At 44.9% G+C, this 19411-nt stretch overlaps 1 protein-coding gene across 1 annotated transcript in view; it reads right to left on the bottom strand.

Annotated features, from left to right (window-relative positions):
- Positions 1-18348, bottom strand: part of LOC126175370 (G1/S-specific cyclin-D2-like) — a 58683-nt gene extending 40335 nt beyond the window's left edge. The window contains exons 1-2 of the mRNA XM_049922137.1: positions 17880-18348; positions 4543-4764 (exon numbers count right to left, since the gene is read on the bottom strand). Of these exons, the coding sequence (XP_049778094.1) occupies positions 4543-4764; positions 17880-18074 (417 nt within the window). The 5' untranslated portion in view covers positions 18075-18348. The remainder of the gene's footprint in view (positions 1-4542; positions 4765-17879) is intronic.
- Between the last annotated feature and the right edge of the window lie 1063 nt (positions 18349-19411).

Genomic DNA, 19411 nt, shown 5'->3' with positions numbered 1-19411 from the left:
GTTCTGGGTGCCACTTAGCGCTTGCACTTAGGGAGACAACGAGACAGAAAAGCGCTATGTGCTGCCGCCTCTCTCTCTCTCTCTCTCTCTCTCTCTGATACTCAGGCAGGGAGCTCAATTTCTTTGCCAATAACATTAACTACGAATTTTTCTTCCGTCTATATAAAATCTATTATCACTGCTAGTTCCTTAATTCTGTTGCCATATTTCGAGTTTGTGTATGAAGGGAAGATCCTCCTAACATCATTTTCGCCGTCCAGGTGCCAAACTGTACAGACAGCACTTACAACGCGCGCATTTCTTGCCGGTCGCCGATTCGGGGCTCAGTTCTGGAAGAGGAATCACAGTTTCCACGCAGCCCCCTCCCTCAAATATAATTACCCCCACATTTAACGTGTCACAGACGCCTAGAATTTTAATAATAATAGCACAAAATAGAATTTGAAGTAAGACGCTGCTCAACCGAGCTGTAATTTAAAAAACTTTATTTCACACTACTAGTTTCGGGCATAGCCCATTCTCTCAAGTGCATCTCTGGCAACAAATGTGGGTATATTGTACTCGTCTCGTTAAAATATAGTTTTCTACACACAGTTATGCATGGTACGCGATTTGTAGACGAGACGAGCTCGATGTGTCCTCCTCTATAGGACTTGAGAATGGGGCATGCCTGGAACTAGCAGTGCGAATAAAGTATTGTGTGAGAGCGTGCTGAAAAATGATGCTTCCGAACTTTTTTGCGAAAAATCTTAAAGCTTTTTAAATAAAATAAATGGTACTGACATTATATATCTTTTTATTTCTCAACATAATCTCCCTGACGACAAACACATTTCTTCCAACGAGATACCAGTTTCTGACACCTTCACTATAGAATGTTTGATTTTGTTGGCGGTGGCACAATCGCACCTCTGCTAGCGCCAGTTTTGCAAAAGATGAACCTCGGGTGAAGCCAAGTCGGGACTGTAAGGAGATTATTTCATGACAGTGAACCAAAGGCGTCGGATTGTTGCTGATATCGTCGCAACGCTTGTGTGTGGTGTGGCACTGTCATAGCGTTGAAGAGGTTGCTCCATGAGAGGACGAATTCTTCGAATTCGAAACTCGATTACAGCACGCTGTTTCCCCACGCACGCAGAAAGTTACGCTACACGCCGCAATTCGGAACCCTCGAACGGCAGGTGTCTACAAATATGCAGACGCGAAGAATAAAGATGTAGAATGTTAAGAACGTTTTATTTTATTTAAAAAGCTTTACGAGTTTGCACACAAAAATTTCGGAGGTGTTACTTTTCAGCACGTCCTCGTAAAATACAGCCAGGTGGCTTTCCTAAACTTATCGAGGCTGTGTGCCCACCCAGAAGAAAATGAAAAAAAAAAAATTTTTTTTTCAATATAATATAATAGTTCGTTTACATCAGTGGTTAAATACATTGCGTTGCTTTGGGGGGGGGGGGGGGGGCTCAAATTAATAGACGCTCGATATGGTGCAATTAGAGGCGCCATTGGACACTCATCTTCAAATACAGAAAGATCTAAAATTCTGGGAATACGTAGTGTTACTGAAACATCCTGACTGATCAAAACTGTATCAAACCAGGGAACTTTGCCTTTCGCGGGCAATTGCTGAACCTAGCGACCTATCCAAGCAAGACGGAGACCACAACTGCTTTGACACCCCCATCCCATCGATCTGCGCCTGATTCCGACGCCGACATGTAAACAGAAACAGCCACTCGTGACAAGCGAGCTCAGTGCAGGAACAACACGCCAGGGGCGCTGCAATAGACTCTATTGCCACTTTATAAAAAAAAAAAAAACGGTTCAAATGGCTCTGAGCACTATGGGACTTAACTTCTGAGGTCATCAATCCCCTAGAACTTAGAACTACTTACACCTAACTAACCTAAGGACATCACACATCCATGCCCGAGGCAGGATTCGAACCTGCGACCGTAGCGGTCGTGCGGTTCCAGACTGTAGCGGCTAGAACCGCTCGGCCACGCAGGCCGGCATCACTTTATCGATTCAAAAAATTGTCCGTGTGAGAGGGTCTTTACACAAGCGCCGAAGCCTCCTTCGACCACAAGCACTCGAACTAGTTATTTCCTGGTCGACAGCCACCGCAATTCGCGTGGACTACATTTACAGCAAGGAGGAGTGTAATGAAACTGGACGGCGAGAGAGCGAAGGTAGACGGGGAGAGTGCGCAGGTAAACAGAGGGGCGGCGGTGCGCAGTGCGTAGCTACGCAGCCGGCGTGTGAAAGCGCGGCGGGCGACGCGAAGGCTCGCGGCGGGCAGCGGAAGCACGCATTATGCGCAGAACGCAGCCGGGTGTCAGCTGCTCCTTTGTTCGCCGCCATTGTCCCCGTGTAGCAGCAGCGGCGCTGCTTCCGGCCTGGCCGCTACACTCGGCCGGCTTCCGGAAGGAGCAGTCTTCCACTGGCCGCTGACCCTCACTTACGTCTTCCGCTGGCCTTCTAAATAGCCTCCTGCACCGTCTCGGGAGGAAACTTCTCAATGGAAAAATTGCCGCCGGTTTCTTAGCTCGTGGAATGCGGTGCGATTCAAGGTGGGGGGCACGCACGGCGGCGGCGACGGTGCCCGAGAACGGCTGGAGGAAGGAAGCGGCTATCTGTCCCGGCGCCACGGGGCTCTATCGCAGCCATTCATTCGCTGCAATCGCAGCCCGGTCGGCTGGGTCGCCGGTCGTAGATAGGCGTCACTGCCCGCCGAGGAAGGCTCCCCACAAGTAACTCAGCTCGGAAGAAGGTGTCTCGAACAGAGACGAAGTCCTTTCGCATCGATTCCGAAAACATCGATGGTGCTAAACTCAGCTTGTTTCTTTTCCTTATGACATCCCGAAACCTAGGACCGAGGCAGCCAGGTGGATTCAGTATTTCTTGACTCCCGGAAACCATTTGACATCACCACACCAATGTTTATCTACAAAATTGCGACCGAGCGAGGTGGCGCAGTGGTTAGCACACTGGACTCGCATTCGAGAGGACGACGCTCCAAACCCGCTTCTGGCCATCCTGATTTAGGTTTTCCGTGATTTCCATAAATCGCTTCAGGCAAATGCCAGGATGATTCCTGTGAAAGGGCGTGGCCGACTTCCTTCCCCATCCTTCCATAATGCTTTAGGACCGATGACCCATGCGATTATCACGCCTTCGGTCCCTTAAAAAAAGTGTCGACGACTCCTGTCGAACTAGGACATGCAGCAGGCAGTTATGGGCATCTTCACACACCAGGGCACGGTGCTTTACCAAACGGTTATCTTCGACTTGGTGTGTCAGTGGAATGATGCTCACGGCGATTATGCCCCACTCTACACTGTATAACCGAACATAAACTTTTTCTTCGCCCCTTACAGAATGAAGAACAGTGTGAAAGCAGCTGCTCAAATATTCAGTCGGTTCTTTAAGAGCTTTCAAAGTGGTATAAAGTAAGGTAATTTGCTTTAAATGTTCAAGACAAAGACAGAAAAACATAGAGTCAGAACTGGGATCAATCAACTCATACAAATACCAGGGCCTAGAACAATCTGTAGGGATGACTTCATAGGCCTAGTCACGGATAAGGCAGATAGCAAACATAGGCTGATTGGCAGCATACTAGAAGACAGCAGTCAGTCTACAAAAGAGGTCACAAATCACTTGTGCTTCCCATCTTAAAATATTGCCCCAGTGTGTGGAGTTCGTTTCAAGTAGGTCTAGAAGGGGATACTGAACGTATAGAAATAAGAGCGGCACGAATGTCTCCAGATTTGTTTGACACGCGAGAGAACGCCACGGAAACGGCCGCTTTGGCACGTATTACTTTTTGAAGGATATCTCAACGACGTATAATCCGCAGTATGTGACCTAACCACAGAGGTTTGGCAGAGATGGTGGAATATTTAGACAGCTTTCCCTTTCTCGCTGAAACAAAATTATTTTTAAAATCAAAGAGAAGAACATTTGTAAAGGCCATTTGAGGAAGACTAAGAATAATACTTTTTTCATCTCTTGATCTCGCGACAGCTCCACGCCGAACAGCCAGTTGGGGACAGCAAAAAATACTGAAGAAGATTCCAACAAAGGGGTCGAAATGTCGAGCATTATAGAAGTTTGAAGAAGAATAGGACGCAGCCTAATAACTAAGAAGATTTCACATCAGGTGACGGTACTGCTCTATGGCGAGGAGCCGACATTCGGCACTCGTGCGACATCTGTCTACAGGGGATAACTACGTAAGTAAGTTGGAGTTCTGGAATTAGTGTAGGGTTCAGCTGGAGAGTGTTTATGAAGCGGGACTGGGGACTGGCTGGCACATGACCGATCACTGGATTGCGCTGGAGCCCACGCCTTACTTCTCCCCCCCCCCCCCCAAATTCTGAAACGGCGTGCGTGCGTCGAGAGGCCAATCCATCGGCTTTTCTGTTCCAAAGTGGTCTCGGTCGCACAAGTGCTGGAGAGAGCCCTATTCAGAAGTGTCCCCGCGAACAACAATAGACCCGAGAGAGTGGCGCGCGCAGACAGGGAGGCAGTACTCACCAGCAGCTGGTCGTGCGTGATGCTGTTGTCGGTGTACTGGACGAGCATGTCTGCGCTGAGCAGCGTGTTCTGCGACTGGCGCAGCTTGGAGGCGAGCAGCAGGCAGGCGGTGCCGAGCAGCTGCAGGCACGTCTTGGGCACGCTGCACACGCTGAGGAAGCGGTCCAGGTAGTTGGTCGCCAGCAGGAACACCTCCTCCTGCTGCGTCTGCTCCACGCACACCTGCAACGCGACGGACACGTCTCTGTAGCGCACCTAACTCTCTATACGACACAGAACGATCTCTCAATACGAAACATTACCTTCTTAGCACATACTGTACTTAGGGCCAGACTGCGCAGGTGCTACATGTTAAAATAGAACCGCTTAAGGTATTTCGCGTCTGATAAATAGTTACCGGAGGCAGCTTTGCGAACTTACCACACGAGATGTGCAGGATAGGAGAGGGGGGAAGACGCATATAGATGCCGGTAAGTAAGCCTGACGTCTCATCGACACTAAGAGACGGTTAAAATGGGAGGGCACGCTAATATAGAAAGGAAGAGGAGGAAGAAAAGTGCCACGACCTTTTCAAAGGGATCATTCCGGAATTTGACTTAATCGATTTAGGGAAACCACAGTTACAAAACTGGATGCCCGGCCGAAAATTTGAACCGTTGCCCTCCTGAATGCGAGTCCTTCGGTAACTTTGATATGTAGTATCGCTACGAGTATATACTACAGGCCGCGCAAGGTAGCCGAGCGGTCTAGGGCGCCTTGCAACGGTTCGCGCGACTCCCCCCCCTAGGAGGTTCGAGTCCTCCCTCGGGCATGAGTGTGTGTGTTGTCCTTAGTGTAAGTTAGTTTAAGTTACATTAAGTAGTGTGTAAGCTTAGGGACCGATGACCTCAGCAGTTTGGTCCCTAAGACCTTACCACAATGTGCTACAGGGTAGGTCGTATATGCACAATTATATGCTTAACTCTTGAAGAATAATTTAGCAATGTCGAAGTGCAACAGATAAGGATGTAAGAAAAACGTAATATATATAGTGTCTCTTCTGAGAGTCGTATGTTCTCTGGTGTTTCATCAGGTATTTGAAATTACGTTTTTGCATTGTGTCGTCTTTCATGCGACCTACTGTCGACCGACAGCGTCGGTTTGTTTCCCGTTACTAACAAAATTGTTTTTAAAGTGGTATTCTGTGTGCCCATTCGATAGGGCGGTCTCAGCCTGGTCTAGTCCGACATTCGTTTTACCGATTTGTATTACTAGGGACAGTCAAACACGATGAATAACCCGTCCTCCAACAGCAACAGAATTGCCCCGCGGTGAAGGCTGCCGCCAACCATCCAGCGCTTCGGTCGCTTTTGGATTGCGGTTTATTCTGAGTGCTTTACTGTCTTGTTAATACATATCGGTAAAACGAATACCGGAATAGATTAATCTGGAAGGGCTCTATCGAATGCACACGCAAAATTCCGATTATAAAATAATTTTGTTCGTAATGGGGTAACAAACCTGCGCTTTCTGTTGTCACTGGGCGTCGCATGAAAGACGTGAAGAGCAGTAACTGTCAACCCGCAGTCGGGCCAATAGCTTGGTCAGGGCCTACGTCACAGGCTTAGCAGGTAGATGCAGCTTTTCTTCGCCGCGGCACTAGGTGGGTGATGGGCACATCGCCGCGGCTGCATTTTACGCCCGGGAAAGACCCCTGTACTCATCTGATAACAAGTCAAGCGAACCTGGGGCCGTCCACTATTAGTACATTTGAAATATCGTACTCCGGAAGAAAGTTAAAGATCATACAATTTGATGGAGTTAGGGACGGAGACGTGCAAATAAATAAATAAAAAAAATCCTAATGAATCCAAGAGACAGAATGGATGAGTATATATGTGAGATGTTGCTGAAAACTGTAGTTGAAGACAATGGTGCAACGAAAGAATCACAGGGACACGCCTAGATAAGTCAGGCAGATCGTTGATGTAGGAAATGCAGTTATGCCGAAATGAAGAAGGTTGCTGGCAAACGACGTTGATGGGCCAATGGTGACAGCGAATACAAGAATAATATCTGTACACTTACAATCAATGTCGTCAACGTATCATACTATCTATACTATATCTTGTTTTTACGTAAACAAAGAGCTGAGCACCGGCTGCTCAGCAGTAACGATACGATACTGGTTTGAAGACTTCTTAACAAACGGGAAGTCGGTATACTGTCTTCAGTGGCGAATTGTAAGTAGTGAAACTGGCACCCGTCATTCCTGAACGAAATATCTCTATGTACAGTATAAAAGTGACGTAAAAATTGGTCGGTGGCTTTCTGAGGCATTAAGGTGAAAACGGTAGTTACATCATGAACAAAATTAGCAACATGTGGCGCGACCGAAAGACATACTGCTCTTGGTGAAACACCTGGCAGTTATCCTTTAACGTAGCTAAATGGAACATAATGTTCACGAATGGGCGAAAATGTGTCATTACGTCATCAATGGAACGGGTCACAACCGCCAAATATTTACCAGTATCCTGTTCGATCAACGACAACATAAACCACGAACGATACCTACACTTAAATTCAAACAGTAAATATTTCCTCGGGTAACGATCATGATGGACAAGTGAGAGAAATTCGAAATGTCAGAGTGTTTCCTACGCACCATCTGTGAAGGAATTGCTGTAGTCCTAAAATCACCGCCGTTTGTTGACCTTTGGCTTTAGTTAGACGTTAGAAGTGCACGTCACTACGTATAATATTCCATCCACACGATTTGTAAGTGTAATGAGAACTTTCATTTTTGTTAACATAATTTCTGCGCTGGCTGCAGAACGGCAATGGCGTAACATTCACAGAATGATCTATGTTCTCATATTTTGGACATGATGGTGCAGCACATCAAATGTCGCGAAGAAGCAAGCAAAGTAAGATCGCCTAGTAAAAAGAGATGTGACGGGAATTGCACTTTTTCCCTAAATGTAGTCAGACGAGACTCCATGTCCACTATATTGAGACACCAACGCAAACATAAGACGCGTCGCTAACGAGCAAATGCCTAAAGGCCATAAACAGGTGCCTCTCACCTGCTACAGTGTCCACGACGTAGAACAACTGAGAACGCCATACCTCTTAGCTAAAAGTATGTAAAACTGGCCATCTTCGTTATCTCGGATGCTACTAGGGGGTTTTTAAATGTTACTGTACTGAGTAAGAGTTATTGGTCATTAGTCCCACAAATGCAACAGGAACTGGCATCAGCATTATTTCACCAAATTACACAATCTGCCTCAAGACGCAAAAAGTGCAGGCTTTCTTGCTGATGCGTCAGATTAATGTATTAATACAAATGAAAGAGGAAACCATACGCCAATTGTTGGTTTGACGTACCAGTCTAGACATAATTTTTGTCATCAACAGTGCGCTGATTTTTCGTGACTAGCACACTGATGGACAAAACGATTTCGGAGATCTGTCTTAAATTCTTCTTAGCAACACTGTGCAACGTGGTCCAGAATCTGCCAACGACAGACGTCGAAGTTCAGCTTCCTAGATTAGAGTGTGGAACAATGTTGACACGTTAATGCGTTAGTCTACCTCGTCATCTCATGCTGGGAATTCCGAGCAAAGGTGCAATAGCTACTTACATTAAAGGAATCAAATGAGGACTATAATTAGAACAATAACGTGCCACGCTTGTATGAACTAAATATGAAGTATGGACAGCTGTAAGCAGCGCAAACTGAAAAAAAAGGAACTATGGCCCGAGTATGGTGAGACTGTGATACCCATATTGATAGTGCCGTGTCTAGTAAAGCAAAGCGTTGGCAGTTTATCGGTCAGAAGCTTCTTTCACAAAACTGATATCCTAACACGTGTTAGTGCAGCGGGGTGAAAGACTCCATAAGCATGTTGCTACTGGGGTGGCAAATATCGTTCATTACAATACAGTTTAGAAAGAGAGCATTCATAAAGCTGCCTGTGCTTTACCTACGCTATATTAATGTAAAATATTTGGAAGAAAGTGCGGTTTTATGTCTTCTTGTCACTGCGACGTGTTGTGACCTAGTGGCCGCGCGGTTCTGGCGCTGCAGTCTGGAACCGCGAGACCGCTACGGTCGCAGGTTCGAATCCTGCCTCGGGCATGGATGTGTGTGATGTCCTTAGGTTAGTTAGGTTTAACTAGTTCTAAGTTCTAGGGGACTAATGACCTCAGCAGTTGAGTCCCATAGTGCTCAGAGCCATTTGAACCATTTGTTGTGACCTATGTTCACTCATAATTTTTAAACAAGATTCCAAACGTACAACGATGCCAAATTTGCAGTCCACAGCTATCATTTATTGCGCCAACAACGGCAGTAAGAAGCTTTCGCTCGAGAACGTTTTGTCAGCATGAGGGACACAAAATGACGGCGCCAGCAACAAAGAACGTAAAAAATTCGGTTTATGTATTTAGGAACCATAGGCGTTTCTAGTCTCAGCTTATTATTTGGCAACTATTCAGTGTCCGTTCATATATGACAGCAGTATGCTTACAGATTTCCTTTCGTAGCGTCATCGTGTGAAGCGCTGCACGGGTTGCTGAGCTTTCATTCCCGGCACGTGTTGAGTATTTATTTCCTATTGGATGAAATTACATAGGTCTGCAATATATACTGCGTAGTACTCGAAAAGCGCAGTGACTTATTAAACACAACGCGTAATTTTTGCGCGTGTTGTGCTCTTGAACGTCTGTGCAATAATTTAATTCCATTTATATACTCTGTGTTGGAAATGGGTAGATCGAGCAACTAATAAGAAGGTACTGACCCGAATCGGGGAAGAAAAGAAATTTATATCCAAGATTTTATTAAAAGAAGGGATCAATTGACACGAAACATCCTGAGGCAATAAGGGTCGTCGATTTGGTAATGAAGTGTGGGGAAGGGAGACGGTAAAAATGAAGAGGGAGACCAAGCTTTTGAATACAACAAATGGTTGTAGGCTGCAGCTGTTATTCAGAGATGCAGAGGCTTGGACGGGATAGATCAGTGTGGGGAGCTGCATCAAAGCAGTATTCAGACTGAAGATCACAACGACAGGAACAACAGTCTGACAAAAAAGCAGACATTAGTTAAAAGATAGACAAGTCTTTTTCCTGTGATGGAATGTTCTGCCAGAACGCCGCCAAAGAGCGTTTCGGCGCTGTTCGACGTAGTGAGAGGAACAATAGTCGCCTCTGCTTTAAATACGAATTCGGGTTGAATTTTATATACATTCCGACCGGTCTAGACAAAGCGTGAAAGTCAGTGGTCCCAGAAGGAAAAATAAATAATAACTTCGTTCCTCGTAGAGCCTGAAAGGCCAGTTAAACGGCTTTACGACGTGAATATGGAAATACGCTCGTTGTTTGTGCTCCAGAGATTGTTTTTTATACCCTGCCGGCGGAGTTTGTCCTTTCAAATAACCCAATACCCGGGAGAGCGCATGTATATGAAGCAGTCCAGACGGTACGTCACTATAGGCGCCCGCCCGGAGCTGCACATAAAGGTCGGGTTACCCGCCGAGCTCGTTACGCCCGACTCATCAGCGGCAAACTGGGATTCGTGGCGCGGGACGGCGGAAGTGACAGACGAGAGAGACCGCAGTGACGTACTGCACTGTCGCCAACCAGATCCAGGCGAAGCGACGGCCACATCTGATAGGCAAAACACGACAGCCGAGGGCTGCGTGTTTCCTCGCATCGCGGAATGTTTCTTTCAGGCCGTATTCAAGTGGCCTGCTTATTGAAATGTATTCCGGCATAAATTACGTGCAGGTGACACGCCGCAGAATCAGCTGTTGCTATGTAAGCCGCCGATGCCTATGCAGCGCCGCCTAGCGTGGCTGCAGCCACCGTGGCACGGCAGATGGTAGGGGTGGCCTATAGGCGGCATTGCCAGGCACTGCATGCAATCGGCCGCGAACGCAGCAGTGGTGAAACATCTTCCGTGTACATTACGGAACGGGGATAAGTGTTCGAATCGAACAGATGTAACCACCAGTATGTCATATTACACCTCTCACCTGTGCTACGAAAACTGATCTGTTTACTTTTGCGATTTTAAATACCTTTTATACTTTTTCGTCTTAACGTATTTTGCTATCGATTAGGAGCTCACTTGACAGTTTATATAGTTGCTGCCACTTCAGTTTCATTTGTTAACAAACGAAGACGTAGAAGATGTGAAGGCGATGTAAAAAAAATTGAATCACTCTGATTAGAGTTCCGACTGGAAGGAAGTACGAAGCCATTGTAAACAATTAAGAGATCCTGCTGTATATAGCATTACCAGTAAGTGCGAAGAACCAACTAAAAGGATGAGTTACGTACGTCGACGAAACTGGAAAAGTCATAAGAAAGGTAAATCATTTTCATTAGTAAGCGCCACGGTTACCAAAAGACACGACAAATATTACAAACAATGACCGAAAATAAGGAGAGCTACTAATGACTTCTCAACGAAGAATTTGGGTAAGAAAAGGGCGTGGTTAAGAGAGGAAAAAAGGAGAATAGCATAGTCCCTTGCTGAATGTCAAAAGTGCGAAAGTTGCAGAGTTGGGAGCAATATGCTCTGCCAGACGCAAGGTCACCCAAGACGGCCGGGCCAAACCGAATTACTAAAGGCAGGCCGGTGCACTAAAATAAAGCTGATTACAATATGGTCGTGTGCTTGAAATAGTACTTCGTAAACACGGATTCTGCCTGAGCTATTGATGTATCCCATAAAACAAAGGAATACGCCTTTGTTCAAACATTAGTTTTTGCTTCTTAAGGTGTCCAAAATGGGAAAGAATGAAAGGTTTCTCGCCGGCCGGAGTGGCCGAGCGGTTCTAGGCGCTACAGTTTGGAACCGCGCGACCGCTACGGTCGCAGGTTCGAATCCTGCCTCGGGCATGGATGTGTGTGATGTCTTTAGGTTAGTTAGGTTTAAGTAATTCTAAGTTCTAGGGGACTGATGACCACAGCAGTTGAGTCCCATAGTGCTCAGAGCCATTTGAACCATTTTTTAGAAGGTTTCTCCTGATGCCTTGATATGATGCGCAGGGCAAAGAAAGTGAACAGTGAAATGGAAGGAAAGATGTAATCAATGTTTCTCTCAATCTGTCTCGTGTGTGGTTGTGCGTGCGTGTGTTGTTTACTATGCTAATAGAATAAGTTCGATTTTCTCTACGAATGTTTAGTACAATTAAGGGTTTAACGCCCACTCTGAGCATGATCAAATTACAATCAGCAATAAAAATGCCAGCAGAATAATCTAGTCGCGCCTTTCTTTTAAGGGATCATTTGAGATAATGACGTTCAGGACCCGCGGAAGAGCTGCGTCGGAGATCTTGAAGGAAGTTTATGGTTTGACGTCCCGTCGACATCATTAAAGACAAGATCGGAAGCTCGAGGTGGCTAAGAATGCATCTCGAAAGCAGATGATCCTTATGTGAAGGAATCATCCCGATTTTTGTCAGGCATTATTTGGTAAACCACACAAAACTTGAACCAGAATCAAGCTCGCCCCTCCTAAATACCATCCCAGAGTATTTATTATACACTGCGCCACCTCAGTCGACAAGACAACTAACCACCGGCTTCTGATGATATCACAGCTTTAGTGAAACTGAGAACTCTTAAGATCATGAAACATATATCAATAGGCTAACGAAGAAAATAGTGCATCCCGGCGTGGGAAGTGAAATCAGCTCAGTCTTTTTATTAATTTTTCTTTAAATTAAACTGATAAGATTAGGACCTCTAGGATATTGTGTGGCAAGAGATCGAATTTTTGGCTAATTCAACACCTAATGAAGGATGGAGTGCAGCTGCACCCGTCTATGCACGACGCGACGGGACCTACGTCATCTCTTGACAAAGTAGATGCCTGAGAAATACGTCCATACATTGTGAAGAAGCACGACATTCGAAATTCAGCTCATTGCGGAACCAGTATTCAGAGCGAAATGCAGTGGCGAAAAAGGAAGAAAAGAGGACAGTTGTTCGCAACTCTTCCCCCGCCAGTTCCCGTGGTGCGTGGCTCCTCTGCAGACACGCTGTCGCCTCGTGATCAACACTCGTATTTCCCCCATCGCCGGACACATTGTTGGCGCCAGGCACGTGTCAACAGAGAAGGCGCGGGTCAAGTTTATCTGTTTTAATATGATGAGATGATCTGCTGCACCATTGTTTGTCGTCGGGCAACTTACGAAAACACCCTTCTTACTAAAGAAATGGTTCACATTCTGCTGTTTTCAAAGATCGGGATAAAATTTGAGCTTTCGAATTGCTTGTAATATAGTTATTAAACAAACTACTCTCCTCCAGAAAGATCTTATTTGACATGGTGACTAGAACAGGATTATAATGCTATTAAATGAGTACTTTTGTGCATATCTAAGGTAGAGGACACCAGTATCCAAATACATTACTAGCATTTTCAAATATCTTTTACAAAATCTTTTGATGGTACACTGCGGTACTGTTATACCTTTTATGGAAGTCGAAGTATGCCCAAGATTTTTGATAACGACCTTAGCTAGCAAGATCAAATCAGTCCGATCCAGAAGGCATAGAAGATTAACTCTTGACACTACAATGCTGAAAATCCCTGTTATGTTAGGCGAGTTACATCATGCTGGTTTGTAGAAAGATTCAGACGAACAAAAGCGTTTTACGGGCATTAATAATGAGGCCTTTTTACTCTAAGAGTAATTTGCGGTAATTATAGTACAGTCAAAATGTTTGCTCATTTCGTATAGCAACGAGGTGACTTTCCTTTCATAACCCACGCTGCGATACCTAAGCGCCTATGAGATAAATACATCTTTTACGAAATTTTTTAAAGTGACCTATAGTTGAAGAGTGTAATAGAAGTTGTAATAGAAAGAACCGGTGAATGATTTTCTTTCCAGTAGTTAAAAGTAAAGTAATCTCTCCCTTAATATATGAGCCCTCCTCCAGTATCGGAACTGTAAGAATAGTGACATAACCAAGGCTATATCTATGCATTTAGTTGCAACTGATAGAAATACTGACGACTACATATGGACCACGAAGAAATCTAGCAGCAAAGGGTTGTTAACTAATCGCTGAAATATAAAGCACTTAAACGTATGTCTCCTGAAAACTACACAATAAAAATGGTGACGAATAATCGTGTGCAGCCGCAACCAAGCAGTGAAGAACGAGCGGGAGAAGCTGGTACTGTGCGGATCAGCGAGTATGCAGGACAAAGGACGGCTGGCGTTTATTAGCGATAACATTCCATCCTAAGCACAAAACGGCCTTTTCGAATCCGAAATTCCTGTAATACTTTGATTAGCTTGATAATTATTTTTTAGAATTCCGTCGTTTGCTGGGAGATCAATTTTTCGAAGCCAAAAAGCCTACTCTGACCGTTCTCAATTAGGTAGAATATTGTAATAATGAACTGTGATTATTCACCTCAACGTTCTTGCGCGAATGTAAAGGGAAACCAGATATCTGTCAAAAAACGAAATACGCAACATTTCGCCTCCATTAGTCATCGTGCATATTGATATGTTTCTTACAGTAGGCCTATATCAAACGGACATTAATTTTTTTTTATTCTTTCGTCTGAATATTTCTTGGTGTACTGTTATAGAAATGACTTAAGCTACAACAGATACCAATTTCTGCAACAGACACCACAATTATAACCTCTCATAGCTCGGCTTGTAGTACACATAGCACAATAAGAATTTCATGTCTTCATAATATTATAATCAGATAACACAGGTATAGTAAAAACAAAGAACTTCACCAATGTTATTTTCATAGTAATTAAGTCTCAACAAATTGATAGCATTACCACATGAACAAAATCTGGCGCCTGTTTTTGTTTAATACGAAAAAAATATTCGTAAAATAAATATAAAACCGAAGTCTTAATTAATAGTCCAGTTTCACGCAGCAGTAGATGTGTATCAAAATAATTCGTTAAGTCGAGTGGATTCCTGTTATTGGCAAACAGGAATTGGCTGAAATCAGAATTGGAATGACAATAATGCAATGGGGGCATCGTAGAAGTAACGTATGCCAAGCATTTTTAGACTAGTATTACACTTCACCGCTCATCTGTGTTCGATTCAGTTTCGTATGAGATGATTTTGTGCAAGATCAAACCTGCATACTGCAGCAACAGAAAACGACAATGACAAAATGAAGCAACTGTTCTTATGCGCATTTCTACAGCGAGCTTCGGAACCAACATTAATTATACGAAGAGAACTTAAACCATACGGATGAGAAATAGAACATCAGCGACAAATCTGGAAATAAATATTGTACAGTTATTTTTCTGTGTAGTAAAGGCTCTACCAAACGTACGTCAGATACTCGTACAAGGCGCCAGCAGAAATTTATCCGGGGTCGGACGGGTTGGGAGAGACAAGATTCTAACGTTGCTAATTTTGGTATAAATGAGGTGATCATTTTCGACCTGTGCCACGGCACAAGAACTAAAATTTATAGGGCGACATAAAATTATTATATTCCAAATAATAATACGGTTATCCAGTCTCTTTTAGGAGTGTATGAGAAATTTGCAATGGATAAAAACTGTGTACTCTAGTTTCCAGATTGACTGGGAGATTCACTTTTTTCTCCTGCGGACGACTAGGCCTATGGTCAGATATCTTCTGGCATTCACTACGCGAGTGGTGTTTGCAGATGTCTGCATACAGTCACAAGACTCCTATAACCGTATTCCTAACGTCTCGGAGAGACACTTTGTTCCCTAAGCCTGTCCTGCACTTGTCATATGACACCCAGCACAGCTGAGGTTTCCACAAAAATCTTCAGGGCGTACATAATGGCAGTCGCTTTATTCTCTGTTTCAATAGTACTGGAAATGGAGTCGCATTAGTTGAGCGAAATGAAAACTGATGCCGAGAATTTTTTATCGTTCGTCGGTACGAGCTCAGCAACAGAAGACACCTACGGACCTGCTTGTTTCCTAGAGAGATTCACTCGGGAGTCAAGGGCGGAGAGGTGCCAGACGGCGGCAACTCCCCGCTCCCCACGGCCCTCGTCGGCGGCAGCCCAGACCTTTTCCCGGTGCCCACAATCCGTTCTTTCATTCGGTATCACCTGTAAACACGACTGGGAATCGAACCGACCGAAGATTTGGTGTGTCGCGAGATAAAACTTCCGGCCGACATACAACAGCGTCTCCCATTCATGGCGCGGGGACAGATGTGCGTGCGTGGGGGCTAATCCGGAGCCGCCCGGCTCTCACATACGCACACACACACGCACACGCATACTCGGCCTCTCAGACGGACGTGCGTCCAGCAGCCCAGTCATAGCCCGCCGCCGGCCGGTGCAGCTGCACTCGGCACCTCGCCCCCAACAGAGAAAAACAGGTGTAACCGTGATCCTTGTCGCGAGGCACCAGTCGTGTCTGCAGTAAATTAAGGCCCCGTGCTTACTTATACCACCAAGACACCCATAGACATCGCGGTACAGATTCGAATACCGTTTAGGCACCGAAGATTATTCACTGTCTGCGAGAGAGCATACAACGCCTTTGAACAGTGACGAAGCGAATCCTTAGCGTTTACATATTTATCCCAGTGTTTTGCAGCAATATCGGTACACCACATATACCTCAAACGCCACCAAAATCGTTGACCATTGGCCAAGAAACTCCTCAACTTCACTGTTAACCCGTAACAGGCCTCTTTCTCCGGAGCATTTTTCAAGAATCGGTCCCACGGCGCAGCGAAGTTCTAAACAAAGAATCGAAAAAAATAGCCGTGTTGCTCGTCAACAGAAGTCGCTATTTGTACGCCTGACTGTTACCCTAATGATGAGAAAAGTCACCAGAAATACATTATTTATTGCACAACTTGCACGTCCGGAGGATGTATACAGGAACACACGAAAGCTTGTGTGAGAATCTTACGTCTACGCATTTTCAACACTTAACACGTCGTTCCATACTTCATACACGAAGGCGTTCGATTAACGCTACGCTTAATTCAGACCACAAACTTCCAAGTCGCCTTCGTAGGCAACACAACATTCCACCTGTCGTCTATATTGAAATGAACCAACTTCTAATACAAAGACATCAATTATTAACAACCGACACTCATTTGACAACAGTCACATATGTGGCTAAGCAAGTAATGTGTTTAATTTAAGAAAACGACTGTAAGGTGTCAACAGAACGAAGGCGGTTTCCTGCGTGTTCTTACGTAAAATTCTCGTTAACGATATACTACTTACGAAAGGGCTCTTCAAAATTAAGTGCGAATTTGTAATATCAATGCACCACCGAGAAATCGCGAAGTCGCCCTACCGCTTATCACTTAGAAGGAAGACTACGTGCACTTAACGCTCAGGTTGAAAGCACCCGAAAATCGTAAAAGTCTCATTTACATACCGAAAGTATACTTGGGTGGTATTACTACATATGTAACCACGGAACAGCTGGCAACCATAAATACCAAATCACCGCCATCGTACCTTATTGCGACAATGACAAGTTTATATGGAATAATTTCTATTACTGCAGTCAACTTTTACTAATATTTTATTAGTGACTGCAGCAGTATAAACTATTGCACGTAATCTTATAATACAGTCGCAGACCTCAAACGACATCCATATAACATGGATAAATTTAAATGTCAAGTGTAGCAATCATACGTACACGTCACTAGTGAGGCGTGAAAATCTTGGTTTCTCACTCATACAGTAGTCTGTCACAATTGGACGCGAGAGATTAGTTTCGTGATGTGGAAATGATTCCAAGAAAATAAGACTGCTTCGTTATGGACAATTTTTTAAGAATAACGACACTCGCCGTCCAGCAAAGAACATGACTATCAATTCCATATGCAATCTGGAAATATGCCAAAAGTGGCTTCCCTCTTGGCTTCGAAATCATATGACCGATTCGGACGGAATCTACCACAGAGACGTACTCTTGGACGTAGTTTCAGCTAGCGAAGGCAAGATTATCAAGAAGGTACAAGTATTTATGAGCATGGGATTAACCGCAGTTTATTACACATTTCAGTCCTCAACACGAACTAATCTCATCTACGAATGTTCTCACACTTACGTCATCATGTACATCGGCAACTATGTAAGTTTCGCCTGCGCCATCCCGCCACTAGTATGAACGATAATGATATCAGCAGTTTGTATGAACGATAATGATATTACATTGTTATGATAAAACTAGCCCATGCACTACTGTTCACTTTAGCACGGATGTAGTGCAGATTAGTAAATGATAAAACTGTTGCCTACAGTGAGAACATACAAGACGACAGTACGTTAGACAAGTACCTTGGATGACTAGCTCACTCACCTCGAGCATCCAGTCGGCGACGATGTCTCGCATTTCCGGCGTAATTTCCTTCTGCACAGTTCTGAAATAAGAAGTAGACGGCGTATATCGCTCTTCCGTCCGTAATAGCCCTTCGAGTACGCGATCGTCCTTAAGAATCACTTGGTCGGCGTAGGCTCTACACTCACGTTCATTTTCCGAACACAATAAATCCATAATGGACTGCTATCACACGCACTTTTCCAAATTCCCAGTGCACTTCAACGAACGAGGAATAAAGGGAGCAATATCCAAGGGGTTTCGCCGGTTTGGGATCTATAAAATTAAGGAGACAAATGCGTCCCGTAGACGCAGATTAGACAGTTTTCGAGAGCGGGTCAGCTGCCAAGGAGCGCCCCACAACTGTGCGCTCGAGTCGGCTTACTGCGAACAGCTGACCGTGATCTCGGGAAGTCGTGGTACAGCTCACTGACACTTCCGAACCTGGCGAGCGACCAGGCCAGAATAACCAGCGGGATTCCTCCGCTGACGGCCAGCGCGCGGGAGGGGGTTTCCTGCCGTCCCCACCACTCCCCACCCTTCCCGGGCGGCCGCACGCCGCTACTACTCGTTCCGCAAACACTTATTTCGAAAATTTTCGAAATTTAGCCTTCATTCACGCACACATTAACCCAATATCCTCATTTTAAACCCACTAATATCCATCTGCCAATAAACCGTTCTTTCAGTAAGATCTGACGAGAAATTTGGTGCTTGGAATTTGTCCCCCACCACTTCCCCCTCCGTGATCCGGACGTCTCTCCCTCCGATGGGGCAACTCGGCTCTCGTGCAGGCTCCTCAGAAGAGTTCCAGCTGCCTCGAGAGCAGCGCGTTTGGGAATGCCCTCAAATTTGCGTCTCTTGGACGAGTACTGATATATCGCCGAGATACCGAAATCAAAAGAAAACCACTTTCTGTGTTTGCTCACTACCCTTTTTATGTCAGAAAATCTAATTTTTATGCTCCTTTGCCTCCCACCTCCTAGAACAAGGTCTCCGCGATGTTCCATCGCGGTAGGTGTGCAACAAAGTAAGTAATATTGAAACTGTGCGAGTCCTCGACTCAATTGCGCTAGTCCGAGATATAGGCGAGTCGTGGCCTATAAAATACGGTCTTGCGCCTACGTAATACGTCTGCGCTTACATCTTTAATTTCGCTACCTTTGCGCTGTGATACACATAATGCACCGTTACAAAATATTAACGTTACTTGGAAATGAGTAGTCGTGTGTTATTTTATGTATCAATGTGTCTTGGTGTTAATAATATAACGGGATGAATTGCGCGCAGTCTGTTTCTAGAGGATCTATTTATAGTTTCTGCTCTTTGAAAACTCGACAAGGCAATTCTGCGCGAAGTTCGAGTTGAAATGAGGTGAGTGCTACCTTTTTTTTTTTTTTGTCATGGACAAACAAGTCAGATAATCGTTGAGTCGTTTGTTCTCGGAAACATATGATTCATTGTGGCATGAATAGTTGAGGGGTAGCGAGATATTCAACTGAGGACGTTACAGT

The sequence above is a fragment of the Schistocerca cancellata genome, chromosome 3 (assembly GCF_023864275.1).
Source record: "Schistocerca cancellata isolate TAMUIC-IGC-003103 chromosome 3, iqSchCanc2.1, whole genome shotgun sequence".
Taxonomy (NCBI): Eukaryota; Metazoa; Arthropoda; class Insecta; order Orthoptera; family Acrididae; genus Schistocerca; species Schistocerca cancellata.
The sequence above is the reverse complement of the archived record's forward strand: the minus strand, read 5'-3'. Positions and strand labels throughout refer to the sequence as shown.